The 27,710-nt window shown below is 50.5% G+C and overlaps 1 protein-coding gene across 28 annotated transcripts in view; it reads right to left on the bottom strand.

The window, feature by feature from the left end:
- Positions 1–27,710, bottom strand: part of MROH1 (maestro heat like repeat family member 1) — a 111,817-nt gene that overhangs the window by 46,775 nt on the left and 37,332 nt on the right. For 27 of the 28 annotated variants that reach the window (XR_004673143.3, XM_063606488.1, XM_034966901.3 and 24 more), the window contains 5 exons: positions 22,051–22,202; positions 21,131–21,271; positions 20,585–20,677; positions 15,419–15,497; positions 14,077–14,190 (listed from right to left, as the gene is read on the bottom strand). Coding sequence is in view for 27 of the 28 variants with exons in the window: in XM_063606488.1 (XP_063462558.1) it covers positions 14,077–14,190; positions 15,419–15,497; positions 20,585–20,677; positions 21,131–21,271; positions 22,051–22,202 (579 nt within the window). In the remaining variant the exon portion in view is untranslated. Of the gene's footprint in view, positions 1–1,286; positions 4,338–14,076; positions 14,191–15,418; positions 15,498–20,584; positions 20,678–21,130; positions 21,272–22,050; positions 22,203–27,710 lie in introns of those variants that run through there. The other variant, XM_055116089.2, reaches the window with a different exon arrangement.

The following is a 27,710-nucleotide window of genomic DNA, read 5'->3' as shown; positions in this document are numbered from 1 at the left end:
CATACAGGATTTCTAAAATTTTGTGCACAAAGTTTGTGTACACTGAACTGTTAGAAAGCACAAGTGTCACCTTTTAGCACCCATGTGGACAATCTGTGGTTGTCTGCCACCCCTGTCACTCCTGACTAAATTTATATGCTACCAATAAGCAATCATTTTGTTTCGTTTTTTTAAGTGATGAGATCCCACTATGTTGCCCAGGCTGGTCTCCAACTCCTGGACTCAATCCTCCTACCTTGGCCTCCGAAAACGCAGGGATTACTGGCATGAGCCACCACACCCAGCTCAATAAGCAATCATTTCTTACACTTATTCACACATAAGAACTTAGCAATAGGCCAGGCGCGATGGCTCACATCTGTAATCCCAGCACTTTGGGAGGACAAGGCGGATGGATCAGGAGGTCAGGAGTTTGAGACCAGCCTGACCAACATGGTGAAACCCCGTCTCTACTAAAGATACCAAAATTAGCCGGATGTGGTGGCAGGTGCCTGTAATCCCAGCTACTCGGGAAGCTGAGGCAGGAGAATCGCTTGAACCCAGGAGGTGGAAGTTGCAGCGAGCTGAGATCATGACACTGCACTCTAGCCTGGGCGACACAGCGAGACTCCATTTCAAAAAAAAAAAAAAAAAAAAAGCAGTAAAAAATATGACATACCATTAATACAATGAAGACATCATGTGTTCAGGGTAACCAAGTGAACAGTGGGACCACCAGAACACCTGGAGCAGCCATTAAACAGCTGCAGCAGCAATCAACAGCAGCTTCCAGTCTCCACTCACAAACAAGACTGTTGAGTACTGATGGCAAAGACACTGGACACTGTGTTTCTTCTTCTTATTTTTTTGAGACGGAGTCTTGCTCTGTTGCCCAGGATGGAATGGAGTGGTGTGATCTCAGCTCACTGCAAGCTCTGCCTCCTGGGTTCACGCCATTCTCCTGCCTCAGCCTCCCGAGTAGCTGGAATTACAGGTGCCCGCCACCACGCCCGGCTAATTTTTTGTATTTTTAGTAGAGATGGGGTTTCACTGTGTTAACCAGGATGGTCTCGCTCTCCTGACCTCGTAATCTGCCCACCGCAGCCTCCAAAAGTGCTGGGATTACAGGCGTGAGCCACTGCGCCAGGCTCTTTGTTTTTTTTGAGACAGGGTTTCACTCTTGCTGCCCAGGCTGGAGTGCAATGGTGCAATCTCGGCTCACTGCAACCTCCGCCTCCCAGGTTCAAGTGATTCTCCTGCCTCCCAAGTAGCTGTGATTACAGGCATGTGCCACCACGCCCGGCTAATTTTGTATTTTTAGTAGAGATGGGGGTTTCACCATGTTGGCCAGGCTGGTCTTGAACTCCTGACCGCAGGTGATCCGCCTGCCTCGGCCTCCCAAAGTGCTGGGATTACAGGCGTGAGCCACCGCACCCAGCCCGTGTTTCATTATTTTTCTTTTTTTTTTTTTTTTTGCGACAGAGTCTCGCTCTATCACCCAGGCTGGAGTGCAGTGGCACAATCTTGGCTCACTGCAAGCTCTGCCACCCAGGTTCATGCCATTCTCCTGCCTCAGCCTCCTGAGTAGCTGGGACTACAGGTGCCCGCCACCACGCCCGGCTACTTTTCATTGTATTTTTAGTAGAGATGGGGTTTCACCGTGTTAGCCAGGATGGTCTCGATCTCCTGACCTCGTGATCTGCCGGTCTCGGCCTCCCAAAGTGCTGGGATTACAGGTGTGAGCCACCATGCCCGGCCTGTGTTTCATTTTTTAGGTGAGAAGAAACCTCAGATGCAGCTGAGGGACCAGGAAGTGGTCCTCTAGGGAGGAGGGGCATTCTGCCAGATGCTTTTTAAAGTGATTCCTCCAGGGTCATCTGCCTCACTAACAATGGTTTTTGTCTTAGACATCACTCTGATTTTGTACACTGCCATGGTTTCTTGCTCTGTTACGTGTCCTGCTGCTCCAGCTCTTCAGTAAGCCCATCGCACACTCACCACGGTGTTTCTGTACATTTCCTGTAGTGTTAAGGTCATCTTCATCATGATGTCAGTGTTCAAAAAGTTTCGAACTTTGGAACATTTGTGATTTCTAATTTTTAGATTACAGACAATCAACCTGTATTTGTATTTCCCAATAAAAGATTAAAAAGTTTGATGGTTAATAGTTGAGTGTCAACTTAATTAGATTGAAGGATGCAAAGTATTGTTCCTGGATGTGTCTGTGAGGGTGTCACCAAAGGAGATTAACATTTGAGTCAGTGGACTGGGAAAGGCAGACCCATCCTCAATCTTGGTGGGCACCATCTAATCAGATGCCAGCATGGCCAGAATAAATGCGGGAAGAAGAATGTGGAAAGACTAGACTGGCTTAGCCTCCCAGCCTGCATCTTTCTCCCGTGCTGGATGCTTCCTGCCCTCCAACATCAGACTCCAGGTTCTTCAGCTGTGGGACTGGGACTGGCTTCCTTGCTCCTTAGCTTGCAGACCACCTATTGTGGGACCCTGTGATCGTGAAATTCCCCTTCATATACACATGTATCCTATTAGTTCTGTCCCTCTAGAGAACCCTAATACAAAAAGTTAAAGAATATAAACGAACAACCCAATAGAAAAATGGACATGAGCCATGAGCAGTTGCCTCCCAGAAGAGGAGACAAAGGGAACGAACAATGGCTGGGGTGGCCGCGGCCCCACATGAGAATGCAGAACACAAGCAAGCCAGGGTGTGGCTGAGGATTTGGGCCCATGCAGGCCCATGTCCCTGAGATTCAAGACAACAAACAAACTAAAAAGCACCAAGGAAAAACCAAAAGTTACGGTCACCGATAACATTTCACATGCACCGGGGTTTACCTGCAATATTTTATTCACTCCTCAAGTTTATGGGGAGGCCAACTCCCTGCTAGGCCCTTTATAAGGCAGATGGGGCTTGCCCTCAAGTAGCTTATGTCCTAATGGAAAAGACACAAAGACAACTGGACAGTAAATAAGATCACCACACACTGTGGCAGCATCAGGAGAGGTGCAGACGAGAGGCTGAGAAACATATTCATGGGGGTGTTGCATTGGAAGAAGGGGGTCAACACCAAGGGCTATTCTGAAAAGTGACCCTGAAGCTAAGACTCAAAGGAAGAGAGCTGGCTATGTGGGAGCCACAGAAAGATGATTCCAGGCTGGAAGAGCCTCCAACATCAGGCAGCCGAGTGTGGCCAAGGAGGGATCCCTGGTGGGAGCTTGGCCCAGGGAGCTGGTGGGAGCAGAAAGGCCGTGGTGAGGAGCAGGGCTCTGTCCCAACTGCAGGGCACTGCAGGACCAACATCAGGATATTCTATGAAATTACTGTGTTTTAAAGAGAAAGAAGAACATCTTTTGGACATCAGAAAACAAAACCAAAACAAAGAAACAAAAAAAAAACCCCACGGCATCTAAGAGGATAGAAAATTAGATTATCATCAGACTTCGATAACAATGCTTTATGCCAGAATAGGGTTGCCAGATAAAATATGAGATGCTCAGTTAAATTTGATTTTCAGATAAACAATAAATAATTTTTTTTTTTTGAGACGGAGTCTTGCTCTGCTGCCCAGGCTGGAGTGCAGTGTGTGATCTTGGCTCACTGCAACCTCTGCTTCCCAGGCTCAAGTGATCCTCCTGCCTCAGCCTCCTGAGTAGCTGGGATTATAGGCACACGCCACCACGCCCAGCTAATTTTTGTATTTTTAGCAGAAACGGGGTTTCACCATGTTACCCAGGATGTTCTTGAACTCCTGACCTCAAATGATCTGCCCGCCTTGGCCTCCCAAAGTACTGGGATTACAGACGCGAACCACTGCTCCCAGCCCAGCAAATCATGTTTTCAGTACAAAAATGTCCCACACAATATTTGGGGCATCCTGTTTATTTGTTTTTGCTAAATCTGGCAACTCTCTGCCAGAAGAATATGGAATAACTTAAGACACTCAAGGAAATGTCAGCCAAGAATCCTATAACCAGCAAAACCATCAACTATAAAAGGCACAATAAACTATGATCAGCAAGCATGAGGTCGAGGATCATGTTCCCATGAGCTTTTCCCATGGAACCTACAGAGAAAGAGCTTTGGACAACAAGAGTGGCAGAGAGCCATGAACAGAGGATGAGGCTGAGGGCCACATGGGCAGTCGCCTGCAGAACCAACACCAAGAAGGCAGAGAAGGGAGAGCACGGGATGTAACAGCCATGGTGACTCAAACAACAGACGCAGGGCACGGCTGTTAGATCAGCAGGCTGTGGAGCAGCACGTGCAGGGCAGTCCTCATGTTTCAGTCATGTGACTGGTGATGGCAACATCAGTGTTATTCTGGTGTTAGTGCTGCCTGTGTAACGAGATCAAACAAATGGTAATTATGGGATAGTCCAATTCTATTAACCTTGAGAACTGGATTCCTGAGAACAGAGATAGAGATGTAACAGAAAAGAGGTTAGATGCGGTGGCTCATGCCTGTAATCCCAACACTTTGGGAGGCCGAGGCAGGTGGATCACTTGAGATCAGGAGCTCAAGATCAGTCTGGCCAACATGGTGAAACCCCATCTGTACTAAAAAATACAAAAATTAACTGGGTGTCGTGGCACATGCCTGTAGTCCCAGCTAGTAGGGAGGCTGGGGCATGAGAATCGCTTGAACCTGGAAAACAGAGGTTACAGTAAGCCATGATCCCACCACTGCACTCCAGCCTGGGGAACAAAGCAAGACTGTCTCAAAAAAAAAAAAAATATATATGTAACAGAAGAGAGGTAAAAATCTCTGAGGTCCATATGTTGAACTGGAAGTATCAACATGAACTCATAAGGTATTTTATCTATCTACTGATAAGAGATATTTCCTAGCTCTGTCTACTGAAAAGGCCCAGGAATAGTAACCATCCAGAAGTAACGAGCCCTCCAGAAACAGACTACTGTCTTAAAAGGTAACTTCTTGGCTAGGTGCAGTGACTCATACCTGTAATGCCAGTACTTTGGGAGGCCGAGGCAAGTGGATCACTTGAGCCCAGGAATCCAGGACCAGCCTGGGCAACATAGTGAGACCCCATCTCTACAAAAAATAGAAAAATTAGCCAGGTGTGGTGGTGTGCACCTGCAAGTCCCAGCTACTTAGGAGGCTGAGACAGGAGGATCCCTTAAGCCCAGGAGGTTAGGGTTGCAGTGAGCCGTGTTTGAGCTGCTACACTCCACCCTGGGCGACAGAGTGAGACTCCATCTCAAAAACAAACAAACAAACAAACAAACAAAAAAACAAGACAGCTTCTCACTAAAAGGAACCAGGGCTATTTTTGTAGAAATGGCCAATTCCAGGTCTAAAGCAAGAAACAGATGAAAGAAGCCTAAAACATGAGCTGCCAAAGACCAGCAGGGCCATATCAGAGGGATTCAGATCTCAAGAGGCTGCCGCTTGCCAAAGACAAGACGATCTGAGCTTCGGTGATGGTGATGACTGCTCTGGATTGAAGCCATCAAATGCGTCCTTCCAAACCACCTCTGGAGGGTGATAGGAAACCAATCCACTACCTTGAAAACTGATAAATAAAAACACAAAAGAATCAAGGGCTGAACCTACCTTTCTTTTTCTTTTTTTTTTTTTTGAGACGGAATTTCACTCTTGTCGCACAGGCTGGAGTGCAGTGTCGCAATCTTGGCTCACTGCAACCTCTGTCTCCTGGGTTTAAGCGATTCTCTGCCTCAGCCTCCTGGATTAGCTGGGATTACAGGCCCGCGTCACCATGCCTGGCTAATTTTTGTATTTTTTAGTAGGGAGGGGGGGTTTCACCATGTTGGTCAGGCTGGTCTTGAACTCCTGACCTCGTGATCCACCTGCCTCCGCCTCCCAAAGTGCTGGGATTACAGGCGTGAGCCACTGTGCCCGGCCAACCCTGCCTTTCTTATATGAACCATACCCCTGGGTAAGCAAATGGTACCTGGGGCAAGTATCTCTTTGTCAAGGTGTTCCACTTAATGAAAAATAAATGATAGAATTATAGTATCATCCTCCCACCAATTAATTAATTAATGGATACAGGCATTCAGCATCAATGCTGCTAAGACTGACGTTCAAAGGAGAGAATACCACATATCACATGACCCCTATCGTCTTGCCCAAGGGACTGAGCTTGAGTCTGAATCTGTTTCTGAATCCAGCTACCAATGTGCTAGAAATTCAGACGGCAGAGAAACATGTTGACTTGCACCTTGACAATGCAGTCAGCAAAACTCAACAATGAGCAAATCCACAGAATAAACAGCCAGGTTCTTCTACAGATAAATTATAAGAGAAAGAGAAGAACGGAGGGGAACCTGTAGCTTATGAGGGACTTAAATATGGGGAGTTGCTGTTTCACAGGCACGGAGTTTCAGTTTTGCAAGATGAAAAGAGTTGTGGAGGCAGATGGTGGTGACAGTTGCCTGACAATGAGAATGTACTTAACACTACTGAAGCATTTGCTTAAAAACGATTAAGATGCTAAATTTTATATTACATGTATTTTACCACACTAAAACAAAATCATCAATGGTCAAGCCTCCAAAAAAAGACTTAAATCTATGTAAAAAATATATTTATACATTATTATCTCTATATAAATTTGAATGTATATATATATATATATATATATAGAGAGAGAGAGAGAGAGAGAGAGAGAGAGAGAGAGAGACAGAGAGAGACAGAGTCTCCATCTGTCACCCAGGCTGGAGTGCAGTGGCACGATCTTGGCTCACTGCAACCTCTGCCACCTGGGCTCAAGCGATTCTCATGTCTTAGCCTCCTGAGTAGCTGGGACAGGTGTGCGCCACTATACCCAGCTAATTTTTGCATTTTTAGTAGAGACGGGGTTTCATCATGTTGCCCAGGCTGGTTTCGAACTCCTGGCCTCAAGTAATCTGCCTGCCTTGGCCTCCCAAAGTGCTGGGATTACAGGTGTGAGCCACCTCACAGGGCCTGTTTATGCAGTGGTGTAATCTCGGCTCACTGCAACCTCCCCCTCCCAGGTTCAAGCAATTCTCCTGCCTCAGCCTCCCAAGTAGCTGGGATTACAGGCACCTGCCACCACGCTGGCTAATTTTTGTATTTTTAGTAGAGACAGGGTTTCCCTGTATTGGCCAGGCTGGTCTCAAATTCCTGACCTCGAGTGATCCGCCCCTCTCAGGCTCCCAAAGTGCTAGGATTACAGGTGTGAGCCACCGCACCCGGCCATAGGTAGGCTTTTAAAGTGGACACAGCTAATCATAAGGGAGTGATTACTATAAAAATCAGGATAGCTGTTACTTGTTGGGGAGTGAAGAACTGTGACTGGAATAGGATGCAAGGAGGGGCGTCTCGGTGGCAACTTCAATCCAGAAGACCTGGTGGTAGATCTGATGTTGTTGTCTTAGAATGATATGTAATAAGTCACACATTTGTTTTATGTGGTTTCTACATTTCCTTCCCTTTTTTTTTTTTTTTTTTTTTTTTGAGACAGGGTCTCACTCTGTAGCCAAGGCTGAAATGCAGTGGCACCGTCACAGCTCACTGCAGCCTCGACCTCCTGGGCTCAGGTGATCCTCTCACCTCAGTCCCCAGAGTAGCTGGGACTACAGATGCATGCTACCACACCTGGCTTTTTTTATTTTTAGTAGAGACAGGGTTTCACCATGTTTTTCAGCCTAGTCTGAAGCTCCTAGGATAAAGCGATCTGCCTGCTGCGGGATCCCAAAGTGCTAGGATTACAGGTGTGAGCCACTGTGCCCTTCCATGATTTCTTTTATACTAACAATTTTTCTTTTTTCTTTTTTTTTTTTTTTTTGAGACGGAGTCTCACTCTGTCGCCCAGGCTGGAGTGCAGTGGCACCATCTCAGCTCACTGCAAGCTCTGCATCCTGGGTTCACACCATTCTCTGCCTCAGCCTCCCAAGTAGCTGGAACTACAGGCGCCCGCCACCACGCCCGGCTAATTTTTTGTATTTTTTGTAGAGACGGGGTTTCACCGTGTTAGCCAGGATGATCTCAATCTCCTAACCTCGTGATCCGCCTGCCTCGGCCTCCCAAAGTGCTGGGATTACAGGCGTTTGAGCCACCGTGCCCGGCCTATACTAACGATTTTTCAATGGGGATGAACAATCTTGAAGAAGAATAAAGTTGAAGGACATCCTCTACCAGATTTAAAGCCTTAGGATAAAACTAAAACAACTGAGAAAATGTGATATTGGCCTATAATCCCAGCACTTTGGGAGGCTGAGGCGGGCAGATCACTTGAGTCCAGGAGTTTGAGACCAGCCTGACCAACATGGCGAAACTCCGTCTCCACTAAACACACACACACACACACACACACACACACACACACACACAAAATGGCCGAGTGCATTGGCTCATGCCTGTAATCCCAGCACTTTGGGAGGCTGAGGCAGGTGGATCACCTGAGATCAGGAGTTCAAGACCAGCCTGGCCAACACGGTGAAACCCTGTCTCTACTAAAAACACAAAAATTAGCCGGACGTGGTGGTGCATGCCTGTAATCCCAGCTACTCAGGAGCCTGAGGCAGGAGAATCGCTTCAACCCAGGAGACAGAGGCTGCAGTAAGCCAAGGTCGCGCCACTGTACTCCAGCCTGGGTGACACAGTGAGACTTTGTCTCAAAAAAGAAAAAAGAAAAAAAAAAGTGTGATATTGGTGTAAGGAAAGAATAGAGTCCTGAAATATACCCACTAACATATGATGCTATAAGTTGAATTGTGGCCTCAAAATTCGTATGTGCAAATCCCAACCCCTGTACCTCGGAATGTGACCTTATTTGGAAATAGTTACTGCAGAATTAATAAGTTGAGAGGGGGTCACACTGGAGTAGGGTGGGCCCTTCATCCAATATGGCTGGTACCCTTATAAAAGGGGGATACAGGGATACAGACAGGCACACAGGAAAAATGCACATGAAGATAAAACAGAGATCAGGGTAACAGAAAAAAAAAAAAAACCCACCCACCAGTCGGTGGTACTTTGTTACTGCAGCTGTTACATTAATACATAAGGTTACCTGACCTTGTACCAAGGCACAGAAGCAATTCAATGGAGAAAGTAAAGTCTTTTCAACAAGTGAGACTGGAACAACTGGACATCCATATAAAAATAACCTTGCAGGCCGGGTGTGGTGGCTCATGCCTGTAATCCCAACATTTTGGGAGGCCAAGGCGGGCGGATCACCTGAGGTCAGGAGTTTGAGACCAGCCTGACCAACATGGCAAAATCCTGTCTCTACTAAAAATACAAAATTAGCCGGTGTGATGGCATGTGCCTGTAATCCCAGATACTCGGGAGGCTGAGGCAGGAGCATCACTTGAACCTGGGAGGTGGAGGCTTCAGCGAGCTGAGATCGCGCCACTGCACTCCAGCCTGGGCAACAACAGCAAAACTCTGTCTCAAAAAAAAAAAAAAAAAGTAATTAAAAAAAAAAACACACCTTGCCCCCTACATTTCACCCACACCCAAACATTAGTAAAAGATGAATCACAGACATAAATTTGCAAGCTCAAACAATAAAGCATCTAAAAGAAAATATAGAAGAATATCTTCATGACTTCTGAGCAGGTAAAGGTTTCTTAAACATAAAGGTACTAATCATAAAAACATATATTTATGTCTCTATGTATCCAATAAAGAACACTACAAAATAATCATAATAAAACGACAAACAACCCAGTTGTTAAATGAACAACAGCTGGGCATGGTAGTGCACTCCTGTAACCCAGGCTACTCTGGAGGCTGGGGCAGAAGGATCGCTTGAGCCCAGGAGGCCGAGGATGTGGTAAGCTATGATCACAGCACTGCACTCTAGCCTGGGTAACGTAGTGAGACCCTCTCTCTATAAATCAATCAAAATGGGCAAAAGACCTGAACAGGGGTCGGGCGTGGTGGCACACGCCTGTAATCCCAGCACTTTGGGAGGCCAAGGTGGGTAGATCACGAGGTCAGAAGATCAAGACCATCCTGGCCAACATGGTGAAACCCTGTCTCTACTAAAAATACAAAAATTAGCTGGGCATGGTGGTGAGCGCCTGTAGTCCTAGCTACTTGGAAGGCTGAGGCAGGAGAATTGCTTGAACCCAGGAGGCGGAGGTTGCAGTGAGCCAAGATCGCACCACTGCACTCCGGCTTGGTGACAGAGCACGACTCCATCTCAAAAAAACAACAACCGGCCCCCCCCAACCCCCCAAAAAAAGACTTGAAAAGGAACTTCAACATATATACGCAAATATATCTGAAGGTCAATAAGCATATGAAAAGGTGCTTCATCAATTTACTCACCAGGGAACTTCCTTTTTTTTTTTTTTAATTTCTTTTCTCTCTCTTTTAATTGAGACAGAATCTCGCTCTGTCGCCCAGGCTGGAGCGCAGTGATGCAATCTTGGCTCACTGCAACCTCTGCCGCCCGGGTTCAAGCAATTCTCCTGCCTCAGCCTCCAGAGTAGCTGGAACTACAGGCGTGTGCCATCACACCTGGCATTTTTTTGTATTTTTAGTAGAGAGAGGGTTTCACCATGTTGGCCAGGCTAGTCTCAAACTCCTGACCTCAGGTGATCCACCTGCCTCGGCCTCGCAAAGTTCTGGGATTACAGGCGTGAGCCACCGTGTCTGGCAAAGAGGACAATTTAAAATGAGAAAAAAGGCCAGGCACGGTGGCTCATGCCTATAATCCCAGCACTTTGGGAGACCGAGGCGGGTGGATCACCTGAGGTCAGGAGTTCGAGACCAGCCTGGCCAACATGGCGAAACCCCATCTCTATTAAAAATACAAAAATTAGCCGGGTGTGGTGGTGTTCGCCTGTAATCCCAGCTACTCAGGAAGCTGAGGCAGGAGAATCGCTTGAACCCGGGAGGTGGAGGTTGCAGTGAGCCGAGATCGTGCCACTACCTTCCAGCCTGGGCAACAAGAGCGAAACTCTGTCTCAAAAAAAAAAAAGAAAAAGAACATGAACAACCCAAGTGTCTATTAACAGGAAAACAAATAACTTTTAAATTCAGAAAATGTAACAGAATACAACTTAGCAGTAAAGAAGAGTGCACTGACAGCAGCACCGTGCTCAGTGAATGCCTACGCTCACGAAGGGTCCTCCTACAACTAGCCCATCTACATGGAACTCAACAGCAGGCAGAATTAATTATGGTGACAGAAGTCATAACGGTGGGCCGGGTACACTCCTGCAGTCCCAGCCACTCAGGAGGCCGAGGCAGGAAGATCCCTTGAACCCGTGAGGTCAAGGCTGCAGTGAGCTGTGAGCGTGCCACCGCACTCCAGCCTGGGCGACAGAGCACAAGCCTGCGCTGTGACCTCATAAAAGAGGTCACTTCTTAACAGTAGGTGTAGGTGTTAGCTGAAAATAAATACAAGGAAAACTTTTTGGGTTTTAGAAAAATGTTCCACATTTTGATTTGAGTGGTAGTCATATGGGTGAACAATGTGTAAGATGTCACCAAGTATACAGTTAAGATTTATGCATTTTACTGCATTTCTATTGAAGATTATGTTCAATTTTAGAAAATAAAATTCTGGAAGAAAATATGACTGGAGGCCAAAAGCCTTTCAAAAATTTGATTTATAAAAGTATCTAAGATAGGCAACAATGACACAACACACATGTAACAGGGAATCCCAGAGAAGGCTTCCGAAGTCAGGGGGTACTGAAATGCTATGACTGAAAAACAAGGTCTCTTGAGATAAAACAGAATTGACGCAAATGCTGAATGCGCACTCTATGGACCTGGGGGGGAAATCAACTCAGAATAGCCAACACTGAGACACAGTAAAATTTCCGGTTTTAAGATATAAAACAGCCTGTAATCCTGGCATGCATGCGTGTGTGTGTGTGTGTCTATATATATGCAAAGAATTTATATATATATATAAATCCTTTGGGCATCTAGGCAGAAAAGACCAAATCATGTATAAGGAAAATCACAGTCAAATCAGATAGTCATCAATGAGTTATCAATAGCAGTAACAGATTCTAGAAGACAAGAAAGCAACATATTAAGATACCTCAGACTTTTATACCCAGCCACTTAAACTGAGATGGCCTGGTGTCTAACACGAGAAACAGCTCTCTGGACCATGGACTGAAAGAATGACATGCAGGGACCAACCACGGCCTCAACTTGCAATCATGTTCCAATATTTTCATTGAAAACATGATGACTTCTGGCTGGGTGCAATGGCTCACGCCTGTAATCCCAGTACTTTGGGAGGCCAAGGTGGGAGGATTGCTTGAGCCCAGGAGTTGGAGACCAGCCTGGGCAACAAAGCAGGACCTCATAACATACCCACAAAAATGGCTAAAATTAAAGACCAACCAATGTTGGTGAGGACATGAAGCAATAATGCTCATAAGCCACTTGTGAGACATAAGGTGTGGGGTATAAATTGGGGTATAAACAGCTACTTTGGAAAAACAGAAGGGTTTATCTATGCAACTTGAACACATACATACTTTATAACCCAAAATTCTACATCTAGGTAAACACTAACTGTGTAAAGGACAAATGTTAATAGTGGCTTATGCATTAACAGTTAAATACTGGGTATAGCCATTTACCCATCACAGGCAAAATGAATCACTGTAGTAGATAATTCACTGGAATCCTTCACGGGAGTGAAAATAAATAAGCTGTACTATATGTATAAATTTCACCAAGAGAATACTGAGGAAAAGAAGCCAGATACAAAATTATTTACACCATACAATTCTCTTTGTACAACATCCTGAAACAGCAACACTATCTTCTATTGTTAGAAGTCACCCCTTCTGAGGGACTTGAGAGTGCCACCCCTGGGTGTTGTCAATGTCCCATTTCTTCACCTGGTTGGTGAATAAATACATAGGCTTACTGTGTGATTATTCATGAAGCTGAACAGTTAACGTGTACATTTTTCTGTATGTGTATTATACTTCAAAATAAAAACAATTAAAAATGACATAGACGGCATAGGTGCCCATCTCACTTCTGTAATCCCAGCACTTTGGGAGGCCAAGGAAGGAGGATCACTTGAATCCAGGAGTTCGAGACCAGCCTGGGCAACATAAGTAGACCCCATTTCTACAAAAATACAAAAAAACTGGCAGAGCGTGGTGGTGCACACCCGCAGTCCCAGCTGCTTGGGAGGCTGAGGTGGGAGAATTGCTTGAGCACAGGAGCTCAAGGCTACAATAAGCTATGACTGCACCACTGCATTCCAACCTGGGTGAAAGAACGAGACCCTGTCTCAAAACAAAACAAAAAATGACACAGATGTATATGTGCTGATGTTAAAAGTCCTCTAAGATATACTAGCAAGTGAAAAAAGCATGTTTTGAAGTATGTCATTTGGTTAAAATATTTCCTTGCGTACATGCATTTGTACATACGTAAATGCACAGAGAAAGAACTTCAAGGAAAAAATGAAATATGGGGAAAACAAAGTGAACGCTGAAAAGCATAAATGTGATTGATGAATTAACAAAGGGAAGTTGAGCATGGTTAATCCCATGAAATGTTGAACTTCTGAATGGAAAAACCCATCTCTAACAAGAGCATGGGCACTAAGAATTCCACTTCAGATGCCAACCTCATCAGGTAAATGGGGAGAAGAGCACCTGCCTCAAGGGTTACTTCTACCACCAGAGGCTGAGTGCATGCTGCTGACGCAGATGCTTTACTTTCTGTGGGGCTGCCACACGCCCCATGCCTCTGAGGCTCCCTTCCCCAAGGACCACTGACCAGAGCAGCCCCTCTGTGTGGAAGCTGCAGGCGCTCTCCTCTCAGGCCCTCCACAGAGAGCCTGCACTTCCCTCTCTTCCCCTCCAGAGAGCGGGCGCTCCTCTCCTGCAGCCAGCTGTCAAAGCAAGTGTGAGCCACCAACATATGGCGAAGGGTAGAAAGGTACCACCCTTGCAACTTTTCAAAAAGTTTAGAATTTTGCAAAATAGTAAGTAGGGAAATCTTTCTAGAGAATTCAAAGCAGGATGGTGTTTTCACTTAGAGGGACACAATCTGCCAGGACCTGCTCCATCCTGGACATGGCCAGGGGTGGCGGCCAGGCTAGCATGGAGGCACTCACCAGCCGAGTTGATGACATGTCTGACCACCTGCAGGGTGCCCACGCGAGTCCTCTCATTGCTGGTGTCCAGCCTGGGCAGCAGGAAGGCCAGTAGGCGGTCAGGCGAGCTGCAGGCTACAGGGCAACGGGTACAGATTAGGCTCCATGTCATCTTGTTCATCCCTATACACAGCGTCCACCTACTCTCCAGCACAGGGGAGGAGCCAGAGGAGAGTTGCTGTGTGAAGGTGAGAAGCTGGGGCCACCTAATCACTGGGCCTGGCTCCGATGCCCTTGTCTAAGGCAGGGTTGGAGCACATGTAGCCCTTATCCCACGGCGCCAGCACCACCCAGAGCATGCCGGGACTTAGATCTTGGCCCACCCAGCACACCGGTGCTTGTTTCAGCATCTCCAGCTCAAGAGGGGGCCCACAAGAGGGCCATCAGTAGCCCCTCTTGACTCTCTTGGCTCTAGGCCAGTCTAAGGCTCAAGGGGACTTGAGCTGTCAAGCACACAGACCCCCAGCCCAAGCAGGGCTAATGCAGCCCAAGCTCCAGGAGCCCTCTGGCAACGACTGCAGCAGTTCCCTTACCAGTACTTCACGGACCAGAGCCATCCCCATTCCAGGTGGGCTCTGGAGGCCTGCTCTGCCTGGGTATCAGACCTGTGGTCCATCTGCCCACCATAACCCTGCCCCCAGCCTGGCTGCAGTCAGTCTCCCCACACCCCTCCTGCGGATCTTGTGTAAGGGTAGATGCTCATGTAGGTGGGGGACCTGAGGCCCCGCCTGCCTGATCAGCTTCAGGGAGATGTTGATGCTGTGGCCCCAGCAGGGTGACAGCCCCAAGTGCAAGCAGGGCCCCTCCTCACACCATCTGCTGCCCCTCCAGGATGGCTATGAGGGCCTGTGCAGGGCATAGGGACAGCATCCAGTGGGGGTGGTGACAGGATGCATGGCACCTCCAGGTGGGTCATGGGAGGCTGGCAGGTGACCAGGGCTAGCAGCCATAGGCCCCCTGGGGGAGCAGAGAGCAGGCCATGGAGCCAGAGATTGGGTGTGGAGAAACAGGTAGGCGGGGGGCAGGTAGGGAATGTGCAGACTGGACCGTGAGTGGAGGCCCCCAAGGATTTGGGCAGGTCAGCAGCACGCTCCTCGGAGGTGAACAACGTTCCAGGCTGCAGCCACTGCCCAGGCCCTGGTTCAGAGGCCTCTGGAGCCACAGGTAGGCCCAGGAGAGGTGGAAACAGGGTCCTCCTCATCCCCGACCAGTACCCCAGCCACCACCATCCTCCACATACAGCAGGCGGTGACCCTATGAGTGTCCACAGATGCCCATGGGCAAAGCTGGGCCCACCACTCACCCAGCACAGTGAAGCAGCGCAGCACCTCCTTCTGGTTACTCATCACCAGGGGGCTTGAGGACTCCACAGGCACACAGATCTGCTCCAGGAATGGGGCAGAGGTTATAGACCAGAGAGGCCAGAAGGAAGGATTCCCGCCCTCTGACAATTCTGGGCCTGGGCAGCTGGGCAGAGGGCTCTGGGTTTCCACCCCATGCCTACAGCATGCAGCGGGCGCTCCAGGCTCTTTCTCACCCAAGCCCTGGATGCAGGACAGTCTCATCCCCTGTAATCAGAGGCCCTCCAGGGACCAGCCCCATCTCCTTAGGTGGGGGAGAGGAGGGAGACAGGCAGCAACAGGCAGACACACAGCTACTGTCAAGTCTCCAGGGACACATCCTGCTCCTGCCACCCTCCACCTCTCCTACCAGCAGCAGGAAAAGAGATTCCCAAGAAATATTTCTTGACTAGAGAGGAGAGTCTCCCATGCCCCAGGCATGATGCCCAGGACCCAGGCTGGAAAGCATGAATCTCTAGGACACATAAAGCACTGGAACCCAAAACTTCTGGAGTCCACTTGTTCAAAGTTATAAGGAAAAAAAAAGTCTTATTGGTAAAAAGCAAAAACTAAGGCTGTTGGCTCGGCATGGTGGTGCATGCCTGTGGTCCCAGCTACTCAGGAGGCTGAAGTGAGAGGACTGCCTGAGCCCGGGAGGTTGAGGCTACAGTGAGCTGTAATGGTGCCACCGCACTCCAGCCCGAGTACAGAGCAAGACTCTGTCTCAAACAAATGAACAAACAACAATAAAAAACTAAGGATGCTGGCAGATGCATCTCTGGGCTCCATGGTACCTTAGTGGGTGATATAGAAGCACACCCCCACTAATTCAGGTGTGACATCCTAGGTCCCCACTCGCAGGTGTCACAGCAAAGGGCACTGACAGGGTCTCTCTGCACAAAGAGCTCCAAAGCAATTCTTCAGCAGAGCCCTCTTATGAGCCGGAAGAGGTAACCACAGCAAAGGCCCCAGGCCCACAGGGCCACACCCCAACCTGGGTTCCTAGAGAACTGTCAGAAAGCACTGCGAGGTGGAGGAGCTGGCCCCAGGGCTCGGCTCTAGGTTCCCAGGTAGCTCCTTGTTATTTCTTTTTCTTTCTTTTTTTTTTTTTTTGAAACAGTTTTGCTCTTGTTGCCCAGGCTGGAGTGCAATGGCGTGACCTTGGCTCACTGCAACCTCCGCCTCCCGGGTTCAAGCAATTCTCAGCCTCAGGTGTGTGCCACCACACCTGGCTAATTTTTGTATTTTTAATAGAGACGGGGTTTCTCCATGTTGGTCTGGATGGTCTCTAACTCCTGACCTCAGGTGATCCGCCCGCCTCGGCCTCCCAAAGTGCTGGGATTACAGGCGTGAGTCACCGCCCCCGGTGTGCTCCTTGTTATTTCTACTGTAAAGACCAAATATGATCATAAAAGATGCTGCAGTTGGCTGGGTGCAGTGGCTCACGCCTGTAATCCCAGCACTTTGGGAGGCCGAGGTGGGCGGATCCCAAGGTCAAGAGATGGAGACCGTCCTGGCTAACACGGTGAAACCCCATCTCTAGTAAAAATACAAAAAATTAGCCAGGCGTGGTTGCAGGCGCCTGTAGTCCCAGCTACTCGGGAGGCTGAGGCAGGAGAATGGCGTGAACCGGGGAGGCAGAGCTTGCAGTGAGCCAAGATCGCGCCACTGCACTCCAGCCTGGGTGACAGAGCGAGATTCCGTCTCAAAAAAAAAAAAAAAAAAGATGCTGCAGCTTCCTGCGCACTCTTTCAGATCACTCACCCTGCAGGAAGCTAGCCACCATGTTGTGGGAACACTCAAGCGGCCTTATGGAGAGATCAATGTGGTGAGGAACTGGGGCCTCCAGCCAACAGCCACATGAATGAACAGCCCTGGAAGCAGATCCTCCAACCCCAGTAGAGCCTTCAGATGGCACGGCCCAGGCAGACCACATGAATGGGTGTAAACTAACAAGGACCCTGAGTTGGAGCGACCCCCTGAGCTGCTCTCACCTTCTGGACCCACTGTGAGATAACAGATGTTGTTGTTGTTGTTTTTTGAGACAGAGTCTTGCTCTGTTTCCCAGGCTGGAGTGCAATGGCGCGATCTTGGCTCACTGCAACCTCCGCCTCCTGGGTTCAAGTGATTCTCCTGCCTCAGCCTCCTGAGTAGCTGGGATTACAAGTGTGTGCCACCACGCCTGGCTAATATTTGTATTTTTGGTAGAGACAGGGTTTCACCATGTTGGTCTGGATGGTCTCGATCTCCTGACCTCGTGATCCGCCTGCCTTGGCCTCCCAAAGTGCTGGGATTACAGGCATGAGCCACGGCGCTCGGCCTTTTTTTTTTTTTTTAAAGACACAGTCTCGCACTGTCACCCAGGCTGGAATGCACTGGCGTGATCACAGCTCTCTGCAGCCTCAGCCTCCTGGGCTCAAGCGATCCTCCCACCTCAGCCTCTCGAGTAGCTGGAACCACAGGCATGCGCCATGACACCTGGCTGTTAATAAGTTTCTGTTGCTATTGTAGATAGTGTTTTCATATACTTTCTAGCTGGTCAGTGCTGGTGTAGAAAAATGTTCTTGGCTTTTGTAGGTTGGTCTTGTAACTGGCAAATTTGCAGAACTTTTTTTTTCTTTTTTGAGACAAGGTCTTGCTCTGTCACCCAGGCTGGAGTACAGTGGCATGATCATGGCTCACTGCAGCCTCAACTTCCTGGGCTCAAGTGATCCTCCAACCTCAGCCTCCTGAATAGCTGGGATTACAGATCTGTGCCACTGTACTCAGCTACATTTTTTCTGTAGAGATGGGGTCTCCCTATGTTGCCCAGGTTGTCTCGAATTCCTGGGCTCAAGCAGTTCTTCCTCCTCAGCCTCCCAAAGTGCTGGGATTACAGATGTGAGCCACCACGCCTTGCAGGAACTTCTGATTAGTCCTAATAGCTTGGCCAGAAAGGTGGACAGGTGATGAATAATGACCATCTTCCCTTCCCTCCTGGTTCTTTTGTTTCCCTATAGAACCAGCAGAGGATCCGATCTGCATTGAGAGGCAGGTCCTTCCTGTTACTGACCTTACAGGGAATTGCCTAACACTTCCCATCAGTTATGATGCAGACTGAGGGTTCGGGTATCCAAACTTTGTTAACTTAGGGAAGTTCCTTTCCAATCTTAGTTGTTAAGAATTTTAGGCCAGGCACAGTGGCTCACGCCTGTAATCCCAATACTTTGGAAGGCTGAAGCAGGGGGATCACTTGAGGTCAGGAGTTCGTGACCAGCCTGGCCAACATGGTGAAACCCCATCTCTATTAAAAATACAAAAATTAGCCAGGCGTGGTGGTGCGTGCCTGTAACCACAGCTACTTGGGAGGCTGAGGCAAGAGAATTGCTTAAACCCAGGAGGCGGAGGTTGCAGTGAGCCAAGATCGCACCATTGCACTCCAGCCTGGGCAACAAGAGCGAAACTCCATCTCAGGGGAAAAGAAAAAATCATCAAAAGTTTTTTCTGCATTGATTGAACTCAGACACTATTTTTCTTTAGTCTATTACTGTGATGAAGTGCACTGACAGCTCCTGCATGCTGGATAGGCCTTGCAATATGAGCTAAGCCCTCCCGCATAAGGTGTTTTGAAAAGCACGGTCTTGGCTGGGCTCTGTGGCTCATGCCTGTAATCCCAACACTTTGGGAGGCCGAGGCAGGTGGATCACTTGAGGTCAGGAGTTCGAGGTCAGCCTGGCCAACATGGTGAAACCCCATCTCTACTAAAAATACAAAAAACTAGCCAGGTGTGGCGGTGGGCACCTGTAATCCCAGCTACTCAGGAGGCTGAGGCAGGAGATCGCTTGTACCCGAGAGGCAGAGGTTGCAGTGAGCCGAGATCATGCCACAGCACTCCAGCCAGGGCATCAAGAGCGAAACTCCATCTCAAAATAAATAAATAATAAATAAATAAATGAATAAATAATAAATAAAAGTATGGTCTTGGGTTCAGTAACCTGCTACTTTATGCAAAACCTCACGTCTGTGCTCATCGTTACACATCTGCATTTCCTTATACGGCTCTGACTGGGATTTGACCAAGGCCTCACAGAATGAAAGAGGTAGCTCTGGATCTTTTTCTATTTCCAAATGTACTTGTACTGGACAGGAATTAATTGTTCCTCAAAAGTTTGGTAGAACTCAGTCGTGAAACCATTTGGGTCCCAGGCTTGTTTTAAGGAAGAAAGGTCTTAGAATATTATTTCTGTTGCTTTATTGGCTTATTCAATTCTCTGTTGTTTTTCATACCAATGTTGACATTTTTATCTTTCTAGGAACCTAACCATTTCATACAGTTTTAACAGTTTGTTACCATGTAACTGTTCACAGCACTTACATTATGTTTACTAGCTCTGTGGCTGCCGTCCCCTCTTCCCCTTTGTTTCTGGGATGCAGCCAGGACCATCCAGGCGGTGGAGAGTGGGGCCCAGCTGGAGTGGGCCAGGAGAGGGGCAGAGCCAAGCAGTAAACCCACCTCCACACTTCTTTTCAGAAAGTTTCCTTGCAGACTTCACCACACCACCCTCTCTAGCTCCCTGACCCTCTCCTCTCTCATCCAGAGAGTCCCATGGACAGATGACCCCCAGTGCCAAGGTCACGGGTGACCCGGCACCTGCGTCCCTCAGTCGTTCTCAGCCTCATTCACCCGACCTGGGGAGGGGTCCCAGCTGCCCCAGCTGCTCAGCCTCCTCCCCACATCGCTTCCTCTCCAGCAGGGCCTTCAAGACCCCCGTCCTGCAGCCCAGGGCCTCTCCTCTGCTCCTCTGAGCTCAGTCCCCAGAAACTCAGGGCAGTCTCCCCCAACTGGTGCTTCAGCTGCGCTGACCTTTCTCTGGGACCACCTGTACTGGGCCTGCACTGGGCCTGGGCACCCACTCCTGCCACCTCCATCCTGGGGGCTGCTATGTCACCTGCATGTGCCACTGCTGGGCAGGGCAAGAGCATCGCCACATCGCTAAGAAGTCACCTGAGTGACCTTCAGGGAATGCCCAGTCCTCAGCCCCACGTGGCTGAGCCGTCCACCCCAACTTGCTTTCTGCACCCCTTGTCCAGCAACTTCCCACGGAAGGGTGTGTAGAACCTGGACCCGCCCCCTGACGCCCGCCTCCTACCTGGGAGTGCAGTGCAGCCAAGAGGGCATCCAGCTGGGTCTCCAGTGTGCGGCTGCCCACACTCACAGCTGCCTCGAGGATCTGGCCCAGGCTCTGCTCCGGGTAGGGAGAAGAGGCCGTCAGTCCTACCTCCAGCCCCCCGAACTGACTAAGGTCAATCAGAGCCTCCCAGTTGGGCCACAGGAAGACATGGGCCAGGAGGACATGCGCCCCACCTTGGGGCTCAAATGAGGAGGCCCTTCGTCTACTTCTAGAACTCAGAGCCAGGGAGGAGGGTGGGGAGGGCCCAGGAAGGGGGCTCCCTAAGCCACAGGTGCCATGGACCAAGAGGTCCAGGTTCCTGGCACCGTCCAGGGCAGAGCGATGGGAAAACTAAGCTGGTCCCCACGAGGGCCCTGTCCTTCACAGCCCACCACTGAGCCTTAGCAGAGAACTCAGGGCCACCCCCACCCACCACTGAGCCCTAGCCGAGGACTCACGGCCACCCCCGGGGAGTCTGATTGGAGGGGTCCTCGGGGACAGTAGACCTGCCCTGCCTGCAGATACCTTGGACAAGTAGAAGGTCTCTGCGTGCTTCTTGTAGAGGGCGAGAATCCCAGGGAGGAGCTTGGGCAGCTGCTCTTCCAGCCTCTCACTGGGCAGCAGATGGCTCATAGGCCCCAGAGCCTCCACCACGGCAAGACGGAGCTGAGAGGGGACAGTGGGCAGGAAGCTTACGCTGCTCAGTCAACACCGACTGCTCAGAGCATGTCCAGCAAGCACCCGTGACGGACGTGAACGAACACTGGGCTACCAGTGGGTGCTACGGGGGCTGGGACGTGAGCCCAGCACCCAGAGGTCAGCTGTGGGGAGACCACAGCAAGCCAGATGCTGGCCAGGCCCAGGGGGTTTGTAGGAGATGCTCAGTGCCCCGCCAGCAGCACTGGGCCTCTGGGCAGAAGGAAAAACCCACAGTGACTAGGTCCCTCTGGCAGAAGTCACAAGTATGGGGACTGCAGAGGGGGCCCTGTGCAGGTGTGGCAGCCTAAAGGTGGCCAGGCACGGTGGCTCACACCTGTAATCCCAGAGCTTTGGGAGGCCAAGGCGGGTGGATCGCCTGAGGTCAGGAGTTCGAGACCAGCCTGGCCAACATGGCGAAACCTCATCTCTACTAAAAATACAAAAATAAGCCGGGAGTGGTGGCAGGCGCCTGTAATCCCACCTACTCAGGAGGCTGAGGCATGAGAATCGCTTGAAGCAGGGAGGCAGAGGCTGCAGTGAGCCAAGGTCATGCCACTGCACTCCAGCCTGGGTGACAGAGTGAGACTCTGTCTCAAAAAAATAAATAAAGGTGAGCCACCTCCCATTGGGCACCTCTGCTCGCCAATGCAACACCACCACCCTCTGATCAATTTGCCACGGGCAGGGAATGTGGGGAGGAGAGCGCCCTGGCATCAGGCGTGGACTGATGCAGCCACGGGGCATACCTTGGCTTCTCGACTCTGCAGCCACTGATGGAAGAGAACATCGTAGGCGCTGAAGATGTCGGTGGCAAAGGCGTCCTTCCTGACCGTGGGGTCTGGGGCTCGGTCCAGGTTGGCTAGGTACTCCAGGGCACCCTCGCTGAAGCGCTGCAGAGCTACAAAACCGGCCAGTGGTAAGTGGCTGCAGGCCATGGGTTTGTGACGATCCTCAGCACCTATGTCTGCCTCCTGCCCCTTCCAGAAATCCCATGGCCTGCAAGATGCCCTCCCTAGAACACCAGCCAAGCACACAACTCCAGGACTACACAGGATGAAAAGTGTCCCTCCAAATTCATGGCCTTATTGGAAACAGGGTTTTTGCAGATGTGACTTTTTTTGAGACAGAGTCTTGCTCGGTCTGTCACTCAGGCTGGTGTGTTGTGACACAGTCTTGCTGTGTCACCCAGGCTGGAATGCAGTGGCTTGATCTCAGCTCATTACAACCTTTGCCTCCCAGGTTCAAGCAATTCTCCTGCCTTAGCCTCCTGACTAGCTGGAACTACAGGGGTGTACCATCATACTTGGCTAATTTTTAGAAGAGACAGGGTTTCACCATGTTGGCCAGGCTGGTTTCAAACTGCTGACCTCAAGTGATCTGCCCACCTTGGCCTCCCAAAGTGCTGAGATTACAGGCATCAGCCACCGCGCCTGGCCAGATGTGACTGTTAAAATGGGGTCATAGCAAAGTAGGGTGGGCTGTAACTCCAACATGACAACATCCTTATAAGAAGAGATGCAGAGGCAGGAGGAAGATGGCCATGTGACATGGAGGCACAGACTGGGGCGAGGCAGCCTCAGGCCAAGGACACCCAGAATCCATGGCCCCACCAGAAGCTGGGGAGCCTGAAATGAATTCTTTCTCTGGGCTCCCAAGAAGGAACCAATCCTGCCAACATCTTGAGCTTGGACTTCCAGTCTCCAAAACTGTGAGAAAATACATTTCTGTTGTTTGAAGCCACCTAATTTGCACTTGGTGCTTGTCACCAAAGAAAACTGGTGCAAGTACCAACCTCCTCCCCAAAATGCCCTCTGCCCACAAGTTCCTGCCCACTCCAGTCTGCCACAGAGACAAGAGGAGCAGTGCCACGCCCACCCATCCTCACAGACAGACTTGTGCCACACATTCTGCCCAAGGCTGCCGTGCTGGGCACAGTGTGGGTGGAAGGAGCCACAGGGAGAACAATGGCAGGGCAGAGGGGCACCAGGATGCCAGGGTCAGCATGAGGCCCTCCCACGGGTGCGCGGCTCCTGACAGTGCGCCAGTGACTGTGGATGTGACTCAGCGGTGGCCTTGGGCTGACCCTGAGGGCAGAGCTGGGAGCGGGCAGAGCTGGGAGCAGGCAGAGGCTGGGCAGGTGGCCACCCAGGCTTCGAGTGGTATGGACATCTGGGTGGAGAGTCAGAAAACACTGGCTGTAAGGCCTGGAGCCCAGGACATGGGCCGAACTCAGGTGATGTGCGAGTGGTCAGTGGGGCTGGGCCCCGGGTAAAGGGGGAACATGGGGGCACAGGGAGATAAACTGAGGCCAGCACCTTTCACACAGCCCTGCTGAGGACCAGGCGGAGACGCAGAAACTGGAGGAGGAAACACAAAGGGACCATGAGCTTCAGGGCAAAGTCCAGAGCCCCGAAAGGATGCACCCACCGCACGGGGAGGGGCTGCACAAGGCACAAGACCAAGGGGGCGCTGCTGGGACCACCTCAGCTGCCCCAATCTTGAGTTCTTCTGATGGGCCCACTCTCTCCAGAGTGGCTGCCAAGTGCCAATCCCAATAGCTCGCTGCTACAGGCCCTGCTCCAAAGCACAATCTAAACTTGGTATTTTCAAACAATTACTTTTAATTTTCTCCAAACTGCTTAATGTGAGATAACACCGCTTTGCAGATAGTGGGCTAATCACCTTTCTGTGTGTATGTTGGCTGGCTGTGTGGTTCTGGCCTTTTCTTGCCCCATTTTTCTGAGCTGTAGTCTCCCCTTCTGATTTCCTAGCAGTTCTTCCCACATCTGCTTTAAAAGGCAGCTCAGAGGTGCAGGCTGGCCTAGTCCTGGCTCTCCCACTCCCCAGGTGTATGGCCTGGGACGAGTTATTCAGCCTCTTTGTGCCTCAGTTTCCTCACTTATAAAATGAAGCAGTGGCCAGGCGCGGTGGCTCATGCCTGTAATCCCAGAACTTTGGGAGGCTGAGGCGGGTGAATCATGAGGTCAGGAGTTCGAGACCATCCTGGGCAACATGTTGACACCCCGTCTGTACTAAAAATACAAAAAATTAGCTGGGTGTGGTGGCACGCACCTGTAATCCCAGCTACTTGGGAGGCTGAAGCAGGAGAATCACTCGAATCCGGGAGGCAGAGGTTGCAGTGAGCTGAGATCATGCCACTGCACTCCAGCCTGGGCGACAGTGTGAGATTGTCTCAAAAAAAAAAAAAAAAAAAAAAATTGGGCAGTGGTAGCACCTGACCCAGGGCTGCTGTGAGGCCCCCCTGGGCTGAAGCACATGTGGTGCAGAGGGCCAGGTTGGGGTGTGAGTGCAGTTCCCACTGGCCTTAGGCCCCATCCACTGCTGCTCCCAGGGCCATGGGTGAGCCTTTCCACTTCTTATAAAGTAGAGAAAACTATTTATAGTATCTTCTTTGGTAATTCTTTTTCTTGGTGATGTTCATCTGCAGTTCTGTACATTTTTTCAGATCTTCTGATGAACGAATTCCTTTAATTTGTCATGTCAAACTTGTTAATATTTTCCTTTGTGATTTATACTTTTTTGTATCTTAAGAAATCACTTTAAACCCAGCCTGTAAGAATCAAAGGGTGCAGGTGCTCCCGACAGTCCTGCGAGGCTCGCCGGCCCCTGGCTTTCCATGCTTGGGCAACTGTTTTGCACCCTTTTCTCGCCACAAACCCCTCCTCACAATGGGCTGACAACCTCATGGAAGAGGACCCTGAGACCACTGGAACCCGCACCTATGCGCTGTGCTTCCTACATCCCCACCTGGCTCCCGTGTAGCCATCGGTCCCCATAAAGCCTCCCTCTGACACAGACCCTGCAGCAACCCTGCAAGAGCAAAGGCCCTGAGAAGCGCCACCCAGACAAAAAATCTCTACCTGTACCCCTCGCCCCCTTCATGGGGCCACTGGCCACCTTCTAGCACTGCCTTCAGGGTCACCAGCACCTCCAGGCGTAAACCCAATGGTCAACTCAGGCCCTGCGGGACTCTCATCAGAAGCTCACCAGAATCTGTGATGATAGATTCACAGAGGAGCTGGCACCTCTGAGTCTAGTACACAGGAATGCAGATAAGCTTCAGCTGCTGATCCTCCAACAGCATCCTGCTAAATTCTTGTCACCTCTAATAATTTGTGGGAATGTGTTGGGATTTTATATAAACAATTTTATTAAGTGAAGACCAAAAACCTTTGGTTTCTTCCATTCTTTGTCTGTGTGGGTGATTGTAGGATTTTGGTTTTTTTTCTTTTTTTTTTTTTAAGACACGGTCTCGGTCTGTCACTCAGGCTGGAGTGTAGTGACACCAACTTAGCTCACTGCAGCCTCGACCTCCTGGGCTCAAGTGATCCTCCCACCTCAGCCTCTCAAGTAGCTAGGACTACAGGTGCGTGACACTGTACCTGGCTAATTTTATATTTTTTTAGAAACAGAGGTCTCACTATGATGCCCAGATTGGTGTCAAACTCCTGGGTTCAAGCGATCCAACCACCTCGGCCTCCCAAAGTGCTGGGATTACAGGCGTAGGCCACCATGCCCAGCCTGAGTTTTGTTTTGTTTTGTTTTTTTTTTTTGGAGACAGTCTCACTCTGTCACTGAGGCTGGAATGCAGTGGCGTGATCTTGGCTCACTGCAACCTCTGCCTCCCGGGTTCAAGCAATTCTCCTGCCTCAGCCTCCTGAGTAGCTGGGACTATAGGCACACACTGCCACACCCAGCTAATTTAATTTTTTGTATTTTAGTTGAGACGGGGTTTCACCGTGTTGCCCAGGCTGGTCTCAAACTCCTGAGCTCAGGCAATCCGCCCGCCTCAGCCTCCCAAAGTGCTAGGATTATAGGCGTGAGCCACCGCGCCCGGCCTAGCCTGAGTTTTTAATAAGAATCAACAAGGGCAGTGGCCATGTGGTTTCCCTTCTTATGTCAATCAGTGTGAGGGCCCACCCTCCCAATGTGGAGCTGGCCTCTCACTCCTGGGGTGACCCCCCCCGTCAGGACAGAGCCAGCCCCTATGCCAGGCAATATGGATTTTGTTCCTAGGGTCAGCGATCACAGCGGGGTATGTGAGGTGACAGGAATCTGCTTCGTTCCAAGTTCTGGGATATCAAGGGTCACTGTATCCCAGCAAAGGCACCTGAAACCATCTCTGACTTGGGTTCAGCAGCAGGGGCATGGACGGGGAGGGCAGACCCTGAGTGAGGCTGGTCCCTGGATCTCTTTTGTGGTGATGCTCAGGTCACAAAAAGAATTTGGGGCCGGGTGCAGTGGCTCATGCCTGTAATCCCAGCACTTTGGGAGGCCGAGGTGGACAGATCACCTGAGGTCAGGAGTTCGAGACCAGCCTGGCCAACATGGGGAAACCCCGTCTCTACTAAAAATACAAAAATTAGCTGGGTGTGGTGGCGGGCACCTCTGGTCGCAGCTACTCTGGGAGCTGAGGTGGGAGGATCACTTCAGCCTGGGAGGCAAGAGGTTGCAGTGAGCCAAGATCACACCACTGCACTCCAGCCTGGGTGACAGAGTGAGACCCTGTCTCCAAAAAAAAAAAAAAAAAAAAAATTGGAAACTGTCCTTTTTGCTTCATTTCCCCAGGGTGACACAGCCCTGAGGACTGGGAGAGAGCCCACTGCGGAGCCCATGGAGCACTGCCTGGGAACTGGCGCTCTCCTGGAGCACTCGCTGCTGGGCTTTCAGAGGTGGCTGCACTGGGCACGCGGTCCCCTCGGCGGCCCTTGCTGGTCCCTTGTGGTCCCCACATCGCCCCTCACCGCCCCCCCTGCCACCCCTCACCACCCCCCCACGGTCCCTGCACTGCCCCTCACCGCCCCCCGCGGTCCCCACACTGCCTCTCACGTCCCCTCGAGGTCCCCGCGCCGCCCCTCACCGTCCCCCCACGGTCCCCGCGCCGCCCCTCACGTCCCCTCGAGGTCCCCGCGCCGCCCCTCACCATCCCCCCCCGCCCCTCACCGCCCCCCGCGGTCCCCACACTGCCCCTCACGTCCCCCCCCAGTCCCCGCACTGCCCCTCACGTCCCCCCCAGTCCCCGCACTGCCCCTCACGTCCCCCCCCAGTCCCCGCACTGCCCCTCACGTCCCCTCAAGGCCCCTGCGCCGCCCCTCACCGCCCCCCGCGGTCCCCACACTGCCCCTCACGTCCCCTCAAGGCCCCTGCGCCGCCCCTCACCGCCCCTCTCACGGTCCCCACGCCACCCCTCACATCTCCCCGCGGTCCCCGCGCCACCCCTCGCTGTCCTCACATCTATTCACCTCCTGTTTACCACTTGGCTTGTTTCTCTCTTTTCTCTTGATGAGGCAGCAGCTTAAGTATTTAATTCACTTATTTCAAAGAACTAGGTATAAAACATAACGTTTTGCCAACTGCTTATTTTCTAAAGCATTAGTTTCTGTGT

The sequence above is a fragment of the Pan paniscus genome, chromosome 7, assembly GCF_029289425.2.
Source record: "Pan paniscus chromosome 7, NHGRI_mPanPan1-v2.0_pri, whole genome shotgun sequence".
Taxonomy (NCBI): Eukaryota; Metazoa; Chordata; class Mammalia; order Primates; family Hominidae; genus Pan; species Pan paniscus.
The sequence above is the reverse complement of the archived record's forward strand: the minus strand, read 5'-3'. Positions and strand labels throughout refer to the sequence as shown.